Consider the following 21523-nt stretch of genomic DNA (forward strand, 5'->3'; position numbering starts at 1 on the left):
TTAGACTCCTGTCAAGAACTTTGACCTCAGAGCCCACGCTCTTTAACCACTATACCATGTTGCTGCTTTATTGTCTTGGCAGCAGGTGACTGAGGTTCAGGTAGAGGGTGCAGCAGATGCTGTTGATACCCCACATTTGCTTCCCTTGGCTCTTCACATTGGTGCACGTGCAGGCCCGCCTTATATCTGCCAACACTTGTGCATTCTCTGACAGCTTTCCCTGGCTGCAGGAAGCCACTCTACCTACAGGTGGGCCCGAAAACACTACCAGAAAATTAGCAGCCCCTCCCCCTGCTCCAGCAGCCTTCAACTAACAGCTGAGGGTAGTGAGTGGAAAGAGACTCCAGATTCCTTCACCCTTGGGGAGGATAGCTCTAAGGCATGTGTTCTACCCCAGCTCCTAGAGTTTCTCTGCAGGAGTAAGTTTCAGTTGCCCACAGTAGTGACTGCTTGACAACACACCCTTCAACGGCTTTCTTTCCTTCTCTGTTTCACTTCCTACTCCGCTGTGGTGTTTCTTGGAATCATCTTAAAAATTAACTGCTTGTACTCAAATCCTTGTCTCAGAGTCTTTCTGGGTGCACCCAAATAAAGATAGGGAGTGGTGGGAATAGACTGAACATATCATATGAGTTGGCTTCAGTTTTTCATTATTAAAAATGGTGACAAAATGAATATCCTTGTTAGGTATTTGTACATGTTATTCATTATGTTCTTTTGACATTAGTTCCTGGCTTATGCATATTTTTAAGGCTTATGAAAAGTTACACTCAAGGAAGAAATATATTCTTCACTAGAAATATATCCTTGGCACAGTAGGCATTATTTTCTTCTTAACTTTGCCAGTTCAGTAGTCCAAAAAATGTTGTTATTTCTTATGCTTTGGTTTTTTACATTTGAGGTTAAAATTTTTTCATGTAATTGCCAGTTCATAATATTTTGCCAATTTTCTCTTATCTTTTCTTTACTAATTTATGAGAACTTTAAAAATTAAGATTATCAATAGCCCTCATATAGTGCAAACATTTTCCCAATTTCATATTTGCCATGTAACTTTGTTTACAGTATTAAACGTTCAAAATTTTAAAGATTTATTTAGTCAAATTCATTAATGTTTTCAATATGTTTTCTGACTTTGGTGTAATGCTTATTGGGTCCTTCCCAAGCCTGAGGCCATAAAACCATTAACTAATATTTCCTGGAAATTTTAGGGACCCTTTGTAGTACATTAAATATTTACTACATTTGGAATTTATTTTGTTATAAGGAAAAGGGTTTTGTTTTCTCCTAAATGGGTAAGTTGCTGTACTAACCGAAATCATTTTTTGAAGTCTGTATTTCTATATCGAAATCATTTATTGAAGTCTATCTTTCCCTTACTGCATGTGCAAGAATGTAACTCAACTGCCCTTAAAAATAAAAATTATTGCTTTTTTTGACCTTATGGTCAAGTTGTATTATGGTTTTCACTTATGCAATGGTCAAGGCTCTATTTTGATGTAGTTCTCTTGGCTTTACCTGCAGCTTTCTGTATGATACCAAAATGACTGCCCCACTCCCAAGCCTTTCATGACATACGGTACCATAAAGAGAAAGACAATGGTTCTTATTTCCTGCAACCACGTAAAAATAAAAATTCCTGTAGTTCACTCTAAGTGGACAACCTCAACTTGTCTTTGTGGCCAGAGAAATGCTATACACTAATTAGATTAGATTTGATTTCTGCCCATTTTTTAACGTAATTCTGTGGCAAGTTAGATGTGTAATCCTGAATGGTTTAGACCTGTCAGGGCTTACCTTGAACCACATAGTTGCTGCTCAGAGAGAGTAGGGGCAGAATGTAGACATGAGGATTCCATATTGTTTGTTGTGCCTATTGTTTTGAAATGTTACTGGTATTATATTTGTGGTATTCAGACATTCTTTATTTCAGATTTTTTTAGTTCTTTTGGTCACCTTGTTGTGTTAGTACCACATTAAATTATTACATCTTTGTAAAACATTTGTAGGGCAAGTTCTCCCCTCATTACTCTTCTACTGAAAAGGTTTCCTGCAAGGGACATGTTAAACGACACCATGGGGATGTTATCAGGAAATCCAGACAATGGAAAATTCTATATTTTATTCTATAAATAAAATATCTGTTCATATTTTGTATTGTTTATATATTAATTTCAGGAGAATTGCTGAGTTTACAGTAGTTTTCCTAGTCCATTTGAGCTTTTTTTCTGTAAACTTTTATGGTTTTCTTTTGTTTACCCTTTTTAAGTTTATTCCTATAATAACATGCGGTTTTTTATGGCTATTTAGAATGTTACCTTGCTTCTTTCATAGATTTAAATAGTTATTCTTATATTGACCATTTTGTATTTTAAAACTCTGTCTTTTGTATTTAAATATAAAATATCAGTAGCTTACTTGGGAAAACTTAATGGACTAGGTTTGTATATTTTAATATTTTTTAGTTTATCACCAGTATGGCAGGATTTCCCAATGTCGGCACTATTATTAACATCTTGGACTAGATAATTCTTTGTTGGGAGGGGCTGTCCTGTGCACTGTAGAATATTTTAGCTGCATTCCTGGCCACTACCTATAAGGTGACCAACTTATCCCAGTTTACCTAGGACTGTCCCAGTTTTACAACTGAAAGCCCCATGTCTCAGGAATCTCCTCAGTTCCTGGTAAACAAGGACACTTGTTCACTTTGTCTAATCACTGCATCACAGCCATGTACTCTCCCAAGCCATTGTGACAATCAAAGTATATCTCCAGACATAGCAAATGTCCTGTGGGGAGCAAAAGCACCCTCTGGTTGAGTTCCACTGCCCTATAGATAAAAAAAAAAATCTCATGCTTTGTGTGGGATCCCACCAGCTAAACACATCAGGAATATATCTGTAGCGAAACAAATTTAGGTTTATTTAGCATGATGTAGCAAACAAGAATGCATCTCAAAGGACCTTAAGAGTGTTTCAGAAAGGGGGAGTAAGGAGAGACCTCTTATAGGTTTTGGACTTGTGCTGTGAGTGGTTCTAAGGAAGGATCAGTGAAGAAGGGGCAGTTTGGTGATTGGCTATTTTATTCATTTTTTTCACAGGAAACCCAGAGGATTAAAGTTAGGATAGAGTTGGCTTCTGTAAAGGCAGCAATCAAGCAGAGAAAGAATGTTAATCACTTTTGCTGTTGCAGTTCAGTTAGTTTCTGTTAGAAACTTTGGTTCTGTCTGTGTCGTGTTGAAAACTGCTTATATTCTGATTGCCAAGAGGCAATTTTTATTTCCTTATTCCCTATAATATTTGGAATTTCAGTGTTTATTAAATATGTTACTACATTTATAAGCAAGGTAACTATCTTACGTATATTGCCTTTAAACTACACACATTTGCTTTAAGAGTCACTGGGATAAACTAAACGAAAATGCTTCTAAGAATTTTTTCCTCCTCAGAGAGGAAAACACTAGGGGTATAAATGCAATTCAGTAGAGTTAGGAGAGTCTTTTCAACAAATGGTGTCATAACAGTTGAATGTCCATATGCAAAAAGTGAACCTCAACAAGTACTTCACATCTTACACAAAAATGTGTTCAAAATGGATCATAGGCCTAAATGTAAAACATAAAGAAGAAGAAAGTAAAGGAGAAAATCTATGTGACCTTGGGTTTGAAAATGACTTTTTAGTTACATTACCAAAAGCACAATCCATGAAAAAACAAACAAAAATGTAAATTGAACTTTATCAAAATTAAAAACTTTTGCTTTGTGAAAGAAATTGTTAAGAAAATGAAAAGACAATCCAGTTGCCAAAACTTGGGAGCAACAAAGATGTCCTTCAGAAGCTGACTGGATAAATAAACTGACAATGGAGTATTTTTCAGTGCCAAAATGCAATGAGGTATCAAGCCATGAAAAGACATGGGAGAAATTTAAATGGATGTTACTGAGTGAAAGAAGCCAATCTGAAAAGGCTACATATGTTAATGTTTCAACTATATGACATGTCTACAAAAGGCAAACTATAGAGACATTAAAAAGATCAGGGTTTGGGAGAGAGGGAGGAATAAAGAGTCAGAGCACAGAGAATTTTTAGGGTGGTGAAAATACTGTTTGCTACAATAGTGGTGGATACATATTATGATACATTTGTCCAAACCCACAGAATATACAACACCAAGAGTGAACCCTAATGTAAACTGTGGACTTTGGGTGATCATGATGTGTCAGTGTAGGTTCATCAGTTGTGACCAATGCGCCACTCTAGTGGGGATGCTGATAATGGGGAGGCTGTGCATGTGGGGGGCAGGGGGCGTATGCGAAATCTCTGTACTTTCCACTTAATTTTGCTGTGAACCTAAAACTGCACCAAAAAAATAAAGTCTTAAAAAAGACATTCTACAGCCTGGGAGAAAATAATTTGCAAATTACATATCTGATAAAGGACTTGCATCAAGAATATATAAAGAACTCAATTCAATAATAAAAAAACAAGTAGCTCAATTAAAAAGCACAAAATATCTGAACATATACTTCACCAAGGAATATATACAGATGGCAAGTAAACACATGAAAAGATCCTTCACATTGTCATTAAAGAAATGCAAATTAAAACCACAATGAGATGGCACTATGCACCTATTAGAATGACTGAAATCCAATATCATTGATGATAGCAAATGCGGGCAAAGATGTAGAACAACAGAAATTTTCATTCATTTCTGGTGAGATTGCAAAATGGTACAGCCACTTCGAAAGAGTCTTACAGTTCCTTATAAAGTTAGACTACCATGGGAACCATTAACCCACAAGAGAATCAAAGACTTATGTTCACATATAAATTTGTGCAAGCAGTTTATAGCGGCTTTATTCATCAATTGCTAAAACTAAAACTTTAGAACTTGGAAGCGACCAAGATGTCTTCAACAGGGGAATGGATAACTGTTACATCCGTGCATTGGAAAATTTTTCAGCAATAAAGAGGTACAGGCTATTGATTGACAGAAGAACATGGGCAAATCTTAGATATTATAAGTGAAAGGAGCCAGATCCAAAAGGTTTATATTTTATGATCCATTCATGTGACATTCTGGAAAAGGGAAAACTATAGGGACATAAATCAGTGGACAGGGGTTGTTGGATGGCAAAGTTGTTGACTATAAAGGAGATGCACAGAGGAACTTTTCAAGGGAAAGAACTATTCTTTGTGGTTCTGGGGTGGTGAATACATTTGTCAAAACCCATAAAACTGTAAATCACAAAGAGAGAACATGAATGTATGCAAATTGAAAAAAAAAAAGACATCGAAAAAAGATCAGTTCCAGGACAAAATCCAGACTGTGACAGATGAACCTAACTCTATTACAAATGAGTGAAATAACTGCACTGAACATGGGGGTGGGAGGTGAGAGGAGTGTCCTAAGTCAGTCTGGAAAATTGTGTTTTACTAGAAACTAAGGATAAAGATGAAAGATACGTAAATACTATCCTCCAGTTAGTAAATTTGTTTTCCAAGGGGATGCTGGTTAACAGTTCTGAAACTGCTTTATATGTATAGTAGGCTTGAAAAATAGTAAGTGGTTGGTGGGTGATGGGAGCCAGGTTTCTCACTATTGTAGAGGGAAGTTACAGATAAGAAAGGAAGTTTAGAATGAACTCTGTGGTTCTTAATGAGAGTTGGAAACATCAAGGTGAACTCATGTTTAGCTTGGAATATGTGCAGATGGATAGATACAGAAACAATTGTAGATATATGTGTATATGTGAGTTTGTACACATAAATGTATTATCAAACTCTGTCCACTGAGGGGGCCTACACAGAATGACACTTGAGTAGTGATGAGCAGTCTCAACACCCAGGTCTTGATTCTAAATAGCAATCTCAAAGAAAAGGTGGTAAGCTTCTTAGTGAAGTGGCTGATTCTAGGGCTGGGCAGGGAAACCACAACATGAGCCTATAGCATCTTGCACCAGAAAGTAAGGAAGTGCTCAAAAAATAAAAGGATGGATGGATGTCAAAGGGATATAAGATCCAACCTGAAAGAAGTCTCAATAGCCAAAGCTAGAACAATTTGAGCAACAAAATAAATAATGTAGTTATTGAGTGAATATGGGCTAGACTTAGTGACTTGCCTTCTATGAATAAAACATGGAAAGGGAAAAATAGTACCTTTACAGTAAAGGACCCTGTCAGACATTACCTTAACCAAGTGATCAAGGTTAACATCATGAGTAATGTCACATGGATATCATGTACCCCCCTGATATGTTGCAATGAGAAGGGCGCTTCTTTCCTAAAGCCTATAACCGTGGTCTGACCATGAGGAAGAGCTACCAAACAAACCCAAATTGAGGGACATCCTGCAAAATACCTGATCAAAACCTTCAAGTTTATGAAAACAAGAGAAGACTGAGAAATTCTCTTAGATTACAGGAGACATGATGAATTAATGCAATGTGGTATCACGGATTGGATTCTGAAATAGTAAAAGAACATTAATAGAAAAATTGGTGAAATGCAAATAAAGTTTGGAGTTTAGTTAATGGTTATATACCAATGATGGTTTTTTAGTTTGACAGATGCACCATGGTAATAAAAGATGATAACATCAGAGAAATCTGAAACTGAGCTATATGGAACTGTATACTATCTTAGCAACTTTTCTGTAGATTTTAATTTTTTCTAAAATAAAGGTTATTAAAAGGTTACAGAACAGCATGTAGAGTATAATTTCATTTATGGAAAAGTCTATACATAGACAGACTATACATAGATATGTTTATATGCATTGATAGATGACTTAAAATGTTTACTGAAATTTTTTTTTTTTTTTTTTGCGGTACGCGGGCCTCTCACTGTTGTGGCCTCTCCCGTTGCGGAGCACAGGCTCCGGACGTGCAGGCTCAGCGGCCATGGTTCACGGGCCCGTGTCCCCTGCATCAGCAGGCGGACTCTCAACCACTGCGCCACCAGGGAAGCCCTGAAATTTTAATACTGCTGGGTTTAGAGACTTATTACTTTGTTCTTTTCTCTAGTATTAGATATTCATTAATTAGCATATATTATTTTTATAAAAGCAATAACATTGTTAAGTGCAACAGTAAAAGCTACTTTCTTTTCAGCTACCTTTCCTAAAATTATTTCTCTAATAATTTTTTAATCAGAAGTTTTATATGTATTTATTAAGTGAAGTGGGGGAAAAATGAAAAAAAGACATCCAAGAAAATAGAAGATATGTTTACATGTCATAAGAGAATATTAAATGACAGAAATGCTTTATGTTTCAAGTTTCATGTTTTCAACTTCAAACAATGTATACAGTACTGGTTTATTTTATCTATATCCATATTGTAATTTTTCTACAATGAGTAAATATTACGTTCATCATAAAAAATGAATATTTTCATGGTAACAGACATCAGAGCTATAATTAGAACTTAAGTTCAGATTTTCAGGTTAAAGCTTTTTAGAATTTTCTAGGTCATATAATGGCTTGAAATTAGTGTATACCTTAAAATTCAGGTGCAGCTAAATCCCTTACCAAATAACTTATAATTAAATCATTATTGGGCATAATATTCTTTATTTAGCATATATTTTTAAAGATACAAAAATTTGGGGGAAGGGTGAGCTGTGACAGGGTGAGAGAGAGTCATGGACATATATACACTAACAAACGTAAGGTAGATAGCTAGTGGGAAGCAGCCGCATGGCACAGGGATATTGGCTCGGTGCTTTGTGGCCGCCTGGAGGGGTGGGAGGGAGGGAGACGCAGGAGGGAAGCGATATGGGAACGTATGTATATGTATGACTGATTCACTTTGTTATGAAGCAGAAACTAGCACACCATTGTAAAGCAATTATACCCCAATAAAGATGTTAAAAAAAAAAAAAAGGGTAGGCTCTTCAACAGTGGATTCTTTATCGAATGTTCACAATGGTGAATAGTCGCATGTAGAAGAATGAAACTGGACCCTTATCTCATACCATATACAAAAATCAACTCAAAATGGATTAGAGACTTAAATGTAAGACCTGAAACTATAAAACTACTAAAAGAAAACATAAGGGAAAGCTTCATGACAACCATTGGCAATAATATTGAGGGGTGTATCTATTTTTAATGTATTTTCTATGTAACTTTTGATATGTATTTTATGTATTTGACATGATTAAGCCAAAAAAATAATCCACCTAAGGGGAAATTGGTTGGCCAACATGCACTGAATAATTCCTATGTGTCACTCTTGGCAGTGACCTTACCAATGCCACAAAGGACCCATGATCTAAGAAACAAACTGCATTTAAAGACCAGTGGGGCCCAAGAGTTGACCATAGCTCCATCCCTGAAGTTCCAACATTGTATGATTGTAGCAAATATCATAACCTGTTCGATTTATTAGGGGTCAGCAAATAAAGCAATGCAATAGTGGGAAAAAAAAGATGCAAAAATTTATAAAATATAAGTTCTGTCTATCCCCAAGGATGGGAGTAGGTCAAGAATTCATTTCACTAAATTTTAAAACCCTTTTGAAATGTAAATAAGAAATTTAACTTTTTAACCAGAATTATATAACCTATACTTACCCAGAGAATCAAAAAGCATTAATATTACTTTTCTAAGAACAGACTGGCTTGGGTCCAGTATTTCAGGAAATATTTATATCATAATGGTATATAGCATGTGTGTTTGCTGAGTGCCTTCTGTGTCAAGCATTTTATTTACAACTTTTCATTAAATCCTCAAAACAGTCCCATGTGATCTTGGGGTAACAGCAGTGAATGGCAGCTTGAAGCAAGATCTTAGTTCCTTGCCTGGGAATCGAACCTGGGCTGCCTGGGTGAAAACGAGGAATCCTAACCACTAGACCACCAGGGGCTAGTGGCTAGAAGCAGAGCCCTCGCTCTTGACCTCTTTGAAAAACGAATTTTACAGAGACCAAGGTTGTAAAGCAGACACAGAGTTTATTAGAAGCACAGTACGTGTGGTAGAGCACAAAGAAAAGCAGTTTATTTAGGACAGAAGCAAAGCAGAGCTACACACTCAGAGAAGAGTGTGGGCATCTTCGCTAATAAAGAGCGCTAAAGGCGTGGTTTAAATTGCTTATGTAGGGACCATCTTCCAGGTCTTTGTTTTCCTCTGGCCAATCATCTTGCTTGTTCCCCATATCCGATCTGACTCAGGGTCCTGTCTAATGTGCATGCGCATCTTTTGGCCAAGATGGATTCCAGTGTGAGGGTCTCTAGGAGACTGGCAGAACATATTTTGGGTTAGCGCTCCCTCCCTTTTTGATCCCCTAGGAACTTTTCTGTACATGTGAAGTTGAGGAGGTCTCCTTGACCTGAAGAATGAAGACGTGGTCATCTTATCTTTTTACTGCAGCAGAGCTTAGTTCCTCTCTGCTCCTGCTGTTATCTTTTTCCTTGAAATGTCGTCAGGGGCCAGGGTGTGGTAGGGAGACAAGCTCCAATTGCTCAGTCTGACACACTCCAGCTGCTCAGCCTGGGGCCAGTCTACCTCCTACCTCACATGTAGTGTAACCTAATTTTATAAATGTGGAGACTAAATCTCAAAAATGTTGAGTAACTTGCCCAAAGTTGTGTACGATATGTTCAGTAAATTTGTATTATTTGTAAATTAAACATTTTTAAAACTCTAACATTCCTACAACATTCAGAATGCTTTATGTACAAATAATTCTTCATATATATATGTATACACCACCCTAAGTTCATACTTTTTGTACTAGCTAATGTAAAAATTACTACAAGTGTAGTGACAATTATGATGAAATTTCAGCAAATATGTATAAGTTTCTGAATTTATTTTATGTTACTTTTAGGAAAGTTTTAAAACACCAGGCAAACCAGTTCTTTCTGCATATTTTGTCATTCTGATTTTAATAAGTTCAGGTTTATGCTTTATGTTTTAGAGTAATTGCATTTAGTAGCCAAACATTTAGTAATCATACTCTTGTACTTTCTGTTTCAGTCAGAAAATGTAACTGTGACAAAGGATTTTCAAAGGGTAGAAAATGCATATCACATGGAAGCAGAGGTATGTACTTATCTTAAATAATTGGAAACAGCACGACTTGTGGGGACAGTTTGCATTTAATTTTATTCTTGAAACTCAGTGTATATGAGAAATGCTTCTCATGGTATTGATAAAAGATCATTTTTCTCAATCATTTTTGGTGTTACATATCTGGGTGAGCTTTTAAAATAAATTTAATGAGATTTAAGAGAAATTGTTTTGAAGTGGAATAAAAATAGCAGAGGGAGGTAGCATTTAATTGCCACGTGAATAAAATTTTAGTAATGTTATCATCTAGTGAGCAGGAAGCACTACAAAAGAAAAGTTTCTTCTCCTCCGATAAATAGCAAATTAATAGTCATAGAATAAAGGATTGAAAGACTCTTCAACATTCTTTTGTTTCACAATGTAATTTTATTGTTTTGTGTTCAGGTTTATTTAAAAATAAAAACTACTCAACCTTTGCACAAATTAAAAAGAACAAAATATTTTTGTACACTCAATTAATGAAAACATTTAGTTCCTAAAACTGTTGAGCTTTTTATTTATCTTTAAAGATTGTATGATCAGGATTTTATGACACCAGAGTATGTTATATGTACTTGTGGCTAGGTTACAAGACTGCTCTCTCTCCCTGGCTCCAAACATCTTGGGGTACTTTGGGGCAGTCAGGCTGCCTCCTTTGCCCCAGGAAACAAACAGGAATGAGATTAGAATGGAATATTGTTTATCTAATCAGAGAATCTTTGCCATTAGAGGTGTAAAATACCTCAAGAAATCAACTAGTCCTACCTTCAGGCAGATAATAAATTATTTTTTCTAATTTTAAGTGTGTGACCTTAGGCTTAGATAGCTTAGGCTCAGATTTTTCAAAGATCATATTATAAGAATTAGAATGGAAATTAGGATCCTGGCTTCTTACCTCTTGAGATAGTAATTTCCATAACACGCTGTTGTCCCTATACTTACTTTAATAAATTTATAATTTCTTCACTTAAAATTTAACCATCTTATGATATTTTAGGGATCCATTTGGCAAATGTTATTCTGTAGTAGTGGGGACCAAAACATACCTTTCAAAACAGGATGAAGAGTGGTCTGGTAAGATTCCATGTTATGGAAGTCAAAGACTGGGAGTTGTTCTAGCATCCTCCAGTAGTTATTACCTGTTTGGACTTCAGGTTGTAGTGGACATAGATGGGCTCTGGTTATCTTAGTTAATGGGGTTTGTTGTGAGGGTACACTAGTAAGTACACGAGGAGGAAAAGGAACAGTCCCTGCAAACATTCAGCCAGGCTTCATGGAAAACTGGCCAGTTTTTCAGACTGATTTATTCTAGGGACTGACCCACCACGTACAGAGTGTGCTTTAGAGCTGCTTATTTTGTTGTAAGACATGGCTAAGTGAGGAATTGGCTAAACTCTACTCCTCGTCCTTTTGCTGTACTTACCTTTTTAATGTCTTGTATTTGAATTTCTTAAGAGAGAATCTGATTATATTTTGTATAGGGCTCCCCAGTAGCCAGAACTCTTATATAGTATAGTCTAATACATGATTGCCCTTAAGTCAGCATCAGCAGAGACCAGGACGGTAGGGTCATGAGGTATAAAGTATGCCAACCTGCGCATAAAGAACAATGTGTGGCTTTATGGCTATGGCTATAGTGAACACCAAAACCTAATATCTGATGTATACCAATATTCTCGCAGGTAGTTAAATATACAGACTAAGATTAGATGGTAGAACATTACTTTTCACATAATATCTGAAATTTTCATCCTGAAAGGCACTTCAGAGATTCTTTTTCTAACCTCCCGCCTACCCTGCTGCTTCAGCTTATTTTAAAGATAAGATATTGAAAGTTAGAAATTATCTAAGTGAGTTCTTTAAGGGTGGGTGGGTGTTTGTATGTTTGGGGTTGGAGTAAAACCTTGGCTTTGCAATTCTTATATCTCTACTCTTTCCACTTCTCATGTTGTTTTCCTGTTACAATTTCAGTGTTGGAGGGATTTTAAAAACCTGGGATATAGTAGGCATTCAATAAAAGTCTATTAAATAGAAAAAATAGTATAACCAGTTTCCCCCCTCCTTTTCCTTGCATGTTTCCGTGTGTCAGGTGTTTTCCATACGTTATCTCATCTAATTTTCTTTTAACTCTTCATCTTTGTTGTGAAATATTTTATACATAGATAGGTATGAATATAAAAGGCCAATTCCATTTTCAGACATCTAATCAATATACAATTTTCTAACATTAAACCAATAATTGACTTACTAGTACTTATCCATTTTAATTACGTACCTCTCCAAAGACAAAACAAATATTTCTTCCTAGAAGTATATACTTGAGGTTCAGTATCATATTAATGCTACTTTTTTCTTCTCCAAGTGTAAGGATCCCCAGTTTCTTTGGTCATTTCTTAGATGACAAGCTCTCTCTTTTGTTAACCAATTTCCTCCTAAAGCATCTACAACTATCGTGTCCTAATTGTGATTCCATATTAGAGAAAGATGATTATCTTCCTTATTCTGGAATGTTCATTTCTAATAACACATATACGCCTGAACACTTTGGCACTTGCATCACATTCTTCCCTTCTGTTGAGCTTACAGTCATAAACAATGATTACAACTAAAACAGTGTCTTTCTCACTTGGGGCTTTTAAATCATATTTCTCCTATCTTATAGTTTGTTATTATCACCCTGTGTTCAGCAAAAATACTGCTCAAAATTGAAGGCCAACTATAGACTTTTTCAGAAAGCTGAAAGAATTCATTACCTGTAGACTTGCAATACAAGAAATGCTAAATGAAATGGGGTAGGTGGAATGAAATGGTACTAAAAAGGAATAGGAATCTACACAAAGGAATGAAGAGCACTGAAAATGGTAACTACACAGGTAGATATGATATTTTTCTTATATCATCTCTATATCTCTATATCTATATAAAAGATAATTGTTTGAGCAAAAATGACAATGACGAACTTTAGGAATTCTAACATATGTCAAAGTAAAACATACAACAGCAATAGCATGAAGGTCAAGAAGGGAGAAATAGAAGTAGAATATTGTAGGTTTCTTATATATGAAATGGTATATCTCCTGAAGGTAGATTGTGATAAACATGTATATACTATAAACTCTAAAGCAGACACTAAATTAACAACAACAACAAGAGTTATAGCAAAGAAGCCAATGAAGGATATCAAATAGAATAATAAAAATATACTCAATCCCCCCAAAAAAAGGCAGAAAATGGGGAGGGGGAAAAAAGAAAATATGAGACAAATAGTATAGCAAGATCAGAGGTTTAAATGTAACCATATCAATAATCACATTAAATATAAATATTCTAAATACCTCCATTAGAAGTCTTATATTTCAGATTGTATAAAAAAACACACCTCACCTGTAAGCTGCTTGCAACAAACATACTTTATTTTTTTTTCTTTTATTAATAGAATTTATTTTTTTATATCTTTATTGGAGTATAATTGCTTTACAGTGGTGTGTTAGCTTCTGCTGTATAACACAGTGAATCAGCTATACATATACATATATCCCCATATCTCTTCCCTCTTGCATCTGCCTCCCTCCCACCCTCCCTATCCCACCCCTCTAGGTGGTCACAAAGCACCGAGCTGATCTCCCTGTGCTATGCAGCAATGAAGTGAGAGAGTAGCATTAACATATATGCACTACCAAATGTAAAATGGATGGCTAGTGGGAAGCTGCTACATAGGACAAATGTACTTTAAATATGAGGGCACCAACTGGTTAAAAGTAATGGCAGACTTTCAGTTTCTTAGTCTACGTGTTAGGAGCTTAGAAGTCACCACTGCATCCTAACAAGTAAAAAGCTGAAAGAAAACTGAAAAATCAACAACTCTTATAGGATCCATAAGAGAGGTGAGCATACAGGGCACACTGCTACCCCCCAAACTGGAGAGACAGACAGGCAAACACAGTGAGTCACAGCTTACTAGAGCAGAGACAACAGAAACCACCTCCAGAAACGGTGCCCGGGTAGGAAACTCTGAACCATAATTGACAAATTCCTGGAGGCTCAGTGTGGACAACTCTGAGAATTAAAACTCTAGAGGATCCAGTCATAGAGGGGGACCCACAGTTTTGTGAGATTTACCTCCACGTGCTCGACTAGGTTCTCACTGTGAAGATGGGAAAAAACTTCCCTAGTGTGTCTGGCAGAGGGAGGGGAAAAGGAACCATTTTGAAATATGCCAGAGTACTCTGTTCTTCTTAAGAAAGTCTGTCCTCAGGAGAAACTAGTTAAGCAGACCCTAACCTGCTGGTATATTATCAGAGCCTAACTAACCAGAGGGAAGGGAAATACCGAAATCCAATCCACTCTAGCCATCTTCTACCTAAAGAGGAGGAGAAAACAACAACAACAACAACAACTCAGAAATACTTGTGAAGTTCAGTCTGGAGGCACTGGCTCACTAAAAAACTGAGAATCATAAAACAGTAGAACACTTTCCCTCTCCCTATATCTTACCACCACATTACTAAAGACTTATTTACAGCAGTCCTTTTTACTCAATATATCATGTCCAGTTATCAAGGAAAAAATTACAAGGCACACCAAAAGGCAAAAAATGCAGTTTGATGAGACAGTGCAAGCATCAGAACTAGAGATGGTAGGGATGTTGGAACTATCAGACTGAGAATTTAAAACAAATATGATTAATGTGCTAAGAGCTCTAATGGATAAGTAGACACCATGCAAGAACAGATGGGCAACATAAGCAGAGAGATTGAAATCCTAAGACCCAAAAAGTAATAGTAGAGATCAAAAACACTGTTAACAGAAACAAAGAATGCTTCTGATGGGCTTTTTAGTGGACTGGATGCAGTAGAGGAAAGAATCTCTAGGCTTGAGGGTATCTCAATAGAAACCTCAAAAACTGAAAAGCAAAGAGAACAAAGACTGGGGGAAAAATAACCCCCAGAATATCCAAGGACTATGGGACAACTACAGAAGGTATAACATACACATAATGAGAGTACCAGAAGGAGAAGAGAGAAAGGAACAGAAGAAATATTTGAAGCAATAATGACAGAGAATTTCCCCAATAAATGCCCAGAAAGACCCCTACTGGTGAGCATATTATTTTCAAACTACAAAAAATCAGAGATAAAGAAGAAAACGTGAAAGAAGCCAGAGGTAAAAACACTTTACCTATAGAGGAAGAAAAACAAGAATTATATCTGACTTTTCCTCTGAAACCATACAAGAAAAGAGAGAGTGGAGTTTAAACACTTAAAGTGTTGAGAGAAAAAAAAAACCCAACCTAGAGTTCTCTACACAGTATCCTTCAAAATTGAAGGAGAAATAAAGACTTTCTCAGACAAAAATTGAGGGAATTTGACTAAGACTGTTTTTGCAGGGGGTGGGGGTGTTTTTTGGTTTTTGTTTTCTGGCCGCACCATGCAATTTGCAGGATCTTTCCCAACCAGGGATTGAACCAAGGCCACTGCAGTGAAAGCCCGGACTCCTAACCACTAGGCCAGCAGGGAAGTCCAAAAATTGAGGGAATTTGTTACCATTAGGGCTGCCTTGCAACAACTGTTAGAAGAAGTTCTTTGGAAAGAAGGAAAATAATATAGATCAGAAACCTGGATCTATGTAAAGAAAAGAAGAACATCAAAAAAGGAGTAAGTGAAGGTAAAATACTTTTATTTTTCTTATTCTTTTTCTTAACTTCTTATTTTATATTATAGTTGATTAACAATGTTGCATTAGTTTCAGGTGTACAGCAAAGTGATTCAGTTATACAGATACATGTATCTCTTCTTTTTCAAATTCTTTTCCCATTTAGGTTGTTACATAATATGGAGCAGAGTTCCCTGTGTTATAGATATTTTTCTTATTCTTAATCAATCTAGTGAATACCAGTTTGTTTAAAGTAATAGCAACAATATATTCAATTTTGTATGCTTATGCATGTTTCTTATATATATACTTGTGTATGCTGATATATAAGTGAAATGAATGACTGTAATGATACAAGAGATGGGATGGAGGAATTAGGATTATTTTGTTATTATAAGGTACTCACAGAACCCATAAAGTGGTATAGTGTTATTTAAAAGTGGACTTGGATTAGCTGTAAATATGTATTGCATACTTTAGAGAAACCACTAAAAAAGCTTAAAAATATATAACTGATATGCTAAGAAAGGAGAAAAAAGGGAACCATGAAATGCTCAGTTAAAATCACAAGGGCTTCCCTGGTGGCACAGTGGTTAAGAATCCACTTGCCAGTGCAGGGGAAATGGGTTCAAGCCCTGATCCAGGAAGATCCCACATGCCGCAGAGCAACTAAGCCTGTGTGCCACAGCTACTGAGCCTGCGCTCTAGAGCCCACGAGCCACATCTACTGAGCCCGTGTGCCATAATTACTGAAACCCGTGCACCTAGAGCCTGTGCTCTGCAACAAGAGAAGCCACCGCAACGAGAAGCCTGTGCACTGCAACAAAGAGTACTCCCTGCTTGCAGCAACTAGAGAAAGCCCACACACAGCAGCGAAGACCCAACACAGCCAAAATAAATAAATAAATGAAAATTTTTTTAAAAGCACAAAAGGCAGAAGACAGAACTTAGAAAAAGGAACAAGGGCAACAAATAAACAGTAAAGAATAGGGTGGATATTAATCCAACTATATCAGTAATGCTTTGAACATCAGTGGTCTAAACGCAGCAATTAAAAGACAGAGATTGTCAAAGTGCATCAAAAAACACTACCCAACTATATGTTACCTATGAGAAATCCATTTTAAATATAAAGACATATATAGATTAAAAGTAAATCCATGGAGAAAAATTAATCATGCTAACACTAATCAAAAGAAAGCAAGAGTCACTATTGTAATTTCAGACACAACAGACTTCATAACAAGGAGTTATCAGGGATACAGAAGGGCATTAGGTAATGATACAGGGGCAATTTTCCCAGAGCCATAACAATCCCTGGGGACTTCTCTGGCAGTCCTGTGGTTAAGACTCTGCACTTCCAGTGCAGGGAGCATGGGTTTGATCCCTGGTTGGGGAACTAAGATCCCACATGCTGCGTGGTGGCACAGCCAAAAAAAAAAACTCCTTAACGTGCATTCCCCAACTACATGAGGCAAAAACTAATAGAACTGCTAGGAGAAATAGATGAGTCCACTATCATAGTTGGAGTCTCCAACTCCCTTTATCAAGAAGGTACAGATTCAGCAGGCATAAATCAGTAAGGACCTAGTTGAACTTAACAGTGCCATCAATTCACTGGATAGAATGGACATCTATAAATTACTTCCTCCAAAAACAGTATTCTTCTTCTCAAGCTCTCATGGAGCATTCACCAAGATAGAACACATTTGGAGTTTGGGTCTTTTGAGCACAATCCACCCATTCCCATTGCTTGGCCCTGCAGTAAACCTTTACTTCCCCCCCCCACCAAAAAATACATTTTAGGCCAAAACTTATACCTTAACAAATTTAAAAGGATAGATCATATAATGTCTGCTCTCTGACCACAGTGGCATTAACCTAGAAATCAATAACAGAAACATAATTGGAAAGTCCCAAAATACGTGGAGATTAAACAACACACTTCTAAATAACATGGGTCAATGAAGAAATCTTAAGAGAAATTTTAAAATATTTAGAACTAAATGAAAATGAAAATACAGCTTATCAAAATGTGTGAGATACAGTGAAAGCAGCTTAGAGAGAAATTTTAGCATTGAATGCATATAGTAAAAAGAAGAAAAATCTAAAATAAATAATGTTTCCACCTTAGGAAACTAGAAAAAGAAGAGCAAATTAAGTCCAAAGTAAGCAGAAGAAAATAATAAGAACTAGAGCAGAAATCAGTGAAATTGAAAACAGGAAATCAATAGAGAAAATTAGTGAAACCAAAAGCTAGTTCTCTGAAAATATCAATAAGATTGATAAGCTTCTGGCCAAACTAAAGGGGGAAAAAAAAGAGAAGGAACAAATTACTAATATCAGAACTGAAAAAGGAGACATCACCACAAATCCTATGGAAATGCATTACAAGATAAGAAAACTACAGACCAATCTCTCATGAATATAGAGGCAAAAATATTCAACAAAATATTTCCTACATACCAGCAACAAACAAGTAGAATTTGAAATTAAAAACAATTTTCCATAGCACCCCAAAACATGAAATACTTGGGTGTATATCTAACAACATATATGTACAAGATTTATATGAGGAAAACTTTGACACTCTGATGAATTAGATCAAAGAAGAGCTAAATAAATGGAGAGATATTCCATGTTCATGGATAGAAAGACTCAATATGGTCAGGATGTCAGTTCTTCTGAACTAGATCTATAGATTTGATGCAGTCTCAACCAAACTCCCAGTAAGTTATTTTGGGGATATTGAAAAAAAAAATGATTCAAGTTTATATGGAGACGCAAAAGAACCAGAATAGCCAATACAGTATTGAAGGAGAAGAACAAAGTTGGAGAAATGACATTCCCTGACTTCAAGGCTTACTAAAAGGCTTCAAAAATCAAGATAGTGTAGTAGTGTTTGAAGAACAGACAAACAGATCAATGGAACAGAATAGAGAGCCAAGAAATAGACTCCTGTATAATCAACTGATTTTTGAGAAAGAAGCAAAGGCAGTACAATGGGGCACAATCAACTTTTCAACAATTGGTGCTGGAACAACAAGACATCCACATACAAAAAAAAAGTATCTAGATACCTTGCACGCTTCAAAAAATTAACTCAGAATGTATCATAGACCTAAAGGTAAAACACAAAACTATAAACGTATGAGAAAACCTAGATGGCCTTGAGTATCACACTGACTTTGTAGATACAACACCAAAGGCATTGATCCATGAAAGAAATAATTGGTAAGCTGGACTTCATTACAGTTAAAAACTTCTGCTCTGTGAAAGACAATGTCAGGAGAATAATAAGAAAAGTCACAGACCCAGAGAAAATATTTGCAAAACACACTTATTTTAAAGGACTGCTATCCAAAATACACAAAGAACTCTTAACCTCAACAGTAAGAAAAGAAAAATTAAAAATAAACCAAAGACCTTAACAGATGCCTCACTAAAAAAGATATATAGATGGTAAATAAGCATATGAAAAGCTGATACACATCATATGTTATTAGCCAGATGCAAATTAAAACAAAAATGAAATGTCACTGCACAGTTATTAGAATGGCCAAAATCTGGAATGCTGACAACACCAAATGCTGACAAGGTTGTGGAACAAGAGGAGCTCTCACTCATTCCTGGTGGGAATGCAAAATGGTGCAGTCATTTTGGGAGACAAAGTTTCCTATAAAACTAAACATATTCCTACCACATGATGCAGCAATCATGCTCCTTAGTATGTACCCAAAGGAGGTGAAAATGTATGCTCACATAGAAACGTGCACATGGATATTTATAGCAGCTTTATTCATAATCGCAAAATTTGGAAGCAACAAAGATGTCCTTCAGTAGGCGAATGGATACATAAACTGGTACATCCAGAAAATGGAATATTATTCATCACTAAAAAGAAATAAGCTCTCAAGCCATGAAAATAGGTATGAACCTTAAATGCCTATTACTAAGACAATCAGAAAAGGCTACAAACTGTATGACTCCAACTATATGACATTCTGGGAGAAGAAAAACTATGGAGACAGTAAAAGGATCAATGGTTGCCAGCAGTTAGGGGGAGGGTGGGATGAATAGGGGGTGCACAGAGGAATTTTAGGGCAGTGAGAGTATTCTGTATGAAACTATAATGATAGATGCATGTCATCATACATTTGTACAAACCCAGTGAATATAAAACACCAAGAATGAACTCTAATGTAAACTATGGACTTCTGGTCATTATGCTGTGTCAGTGTATTGGGTTGGCCAAAGGTGTTATGGAAAAACCTGAAAGAACTTTTTGGTCAACCCAGTAGGTACACATATTGTAACAAATGTACCAGTCTGGTGGGGAATGTTGATTATGGTGAGGGGGGACTATGTGTGTGGGGGGTAGAAGGGTATATATATGGAAAACCTCTGTTCCTTCCTGTCAATTTTGCTGTGTGCCTAAAACTTCTCTAAAAAAATAAAGTTTTAGAAAAACAGATCAATGTGTTATTTAAGGCCTGTGTTTCCTTATTCATTTTCAGCCTAGATTATCTGTCCATTGATGTTAGTGGGATTTTAAAGTCCCCTACAATTATTGTGTTACCATTGATTTCTCCTTTTATGTCTGTTAGTATTTGCCTTTTATATATATAGGTACTCCTATGTTGAGTGCATATATATTTACAATTGTTATATCCTCTCCAACACATTAGTCCAAATGGACTTAATTGATATATACAGAGCATTCCAGTAGAAAGCAGCGAAATACACATTCTTTTCAAGTGCACATGGTTCCGTGTGCACATTCTCCAGGATAAATCACATGCTAGGCCACAAAACAAGTCTCAGTAAATTTAAGAAAATTGAAATTGTATCAGGCATCTTTTCTGACCACAATGCTATACGACTAGAAATCAACTATTTAGAAAAACTGCAAAAAAACACAAACGTGGAGGTTAAACAATATGCTACTAAACAAGCAGTGGATCACTGAAGAAATCAAAGAGGAAGTCAAAATATACCTAGAGACAAATGAAAATGAAAACATGACAATCCAAAACTTATGGGACACAGCAAAAGCAGTTCTAAGAGGGAAGTTTACAGCAATACAAGCTTACCTCAGTAAACAAGAAAACTCTCAAGTAAACAACCTAACCTTACATCTAAAGCAAAAGAACTAACAAAACCCATAGTTAGTAGAAGGAAAGAAATCACAAAGATCAGAGCAGGAATAAATGAAATAGAAATGAAGAAAACAATAGAAAAGATCAATGAAACTAAAAGCTGGTTCTTTGAAAAAATAAATAAAATTGATAAACCTTTAGCCACACTCATCAAGAAAAGAAAGGAGAGGGCCCAAATCAAAATCAGAAATGAAAAAGAAGTTACAACTGATACCACAGAAATACAAAGGATCATAAGAGACTACTGTGAACAACTATATGCCAATAAAATGGACAACCTAGAAGAAATGGACAAATTCTTAGAAAGGCACAATCTCCTAAGACTGAACCAGGAAGAAATAGAAAATATAAACAGACCAATTACAGTAACGAGCTTGAATCAGTAATTTTAAAACTCACAACAAACAAAAGTCCAGGACCAGGTGGCTTCACAGGTGAATTCTACCAAACATTTAGAGAAGAGTTAACACCTGTCCTCTGAAACTATTCCAAAAAATTGCAGAGGAGTGAACACTTCGGAACTCATTCTGTGAGGCTAGCATCACTCTGATACCAAAACCAGACAAAGATATCACACACAAAAAAAGAAAATTACAGGCCAATATCACTAATTAACATAAATTCAAAAATCCCCAACAAAATATTAGCAAACCGA

At 36.1% G+C, this 21523-nt stretch overlaps 1 protein-coding gene and 1 pseudogene across 1 annotated transcript in view; one reads left to right on the plus strand and one right to left on the minus strand.

The window, feature by feature from the left end:
• The window catches only part of IRAK1BP1 (interleukin 1 receptor associated kinase 1 binding protein 1), a 41317-nt gene that overhangs the window by 10333 nt on the left and 9461 nt on the right, over positions 1-21523 (plus strand). The window contains exon 2 of the mRNA XM_089921759.1: positions 9986-10051. Coding sequence (XP_089777885.1) covers positions 9986-10051 — 66 coding nt within the window. The remainder of the gene's footprint in view (positions 1-9985; positions 10052-21523) is intronic.
• Positions 16979-19911, minus strand: LOC149747841 (KANTR integral membrane protein-like; annotated as a pseudogene).

Source organism: Delphinapterus leucas, chromosome 12, assembly GCF_059928025.1.
Source record: "Delphinapterus leucas isolate spDelLeu-1000000601 "Yukka" chromosome 12, BTC_Dleu_Yukka2, whole genome shotgun sequence".
Taxonomy (NCBI): Eukaryota; Metazoa; Chordata; class Mammalia; order Artiodactyla; family Monodontidae; genus Delphinapterus; species Delphinapterus leucas.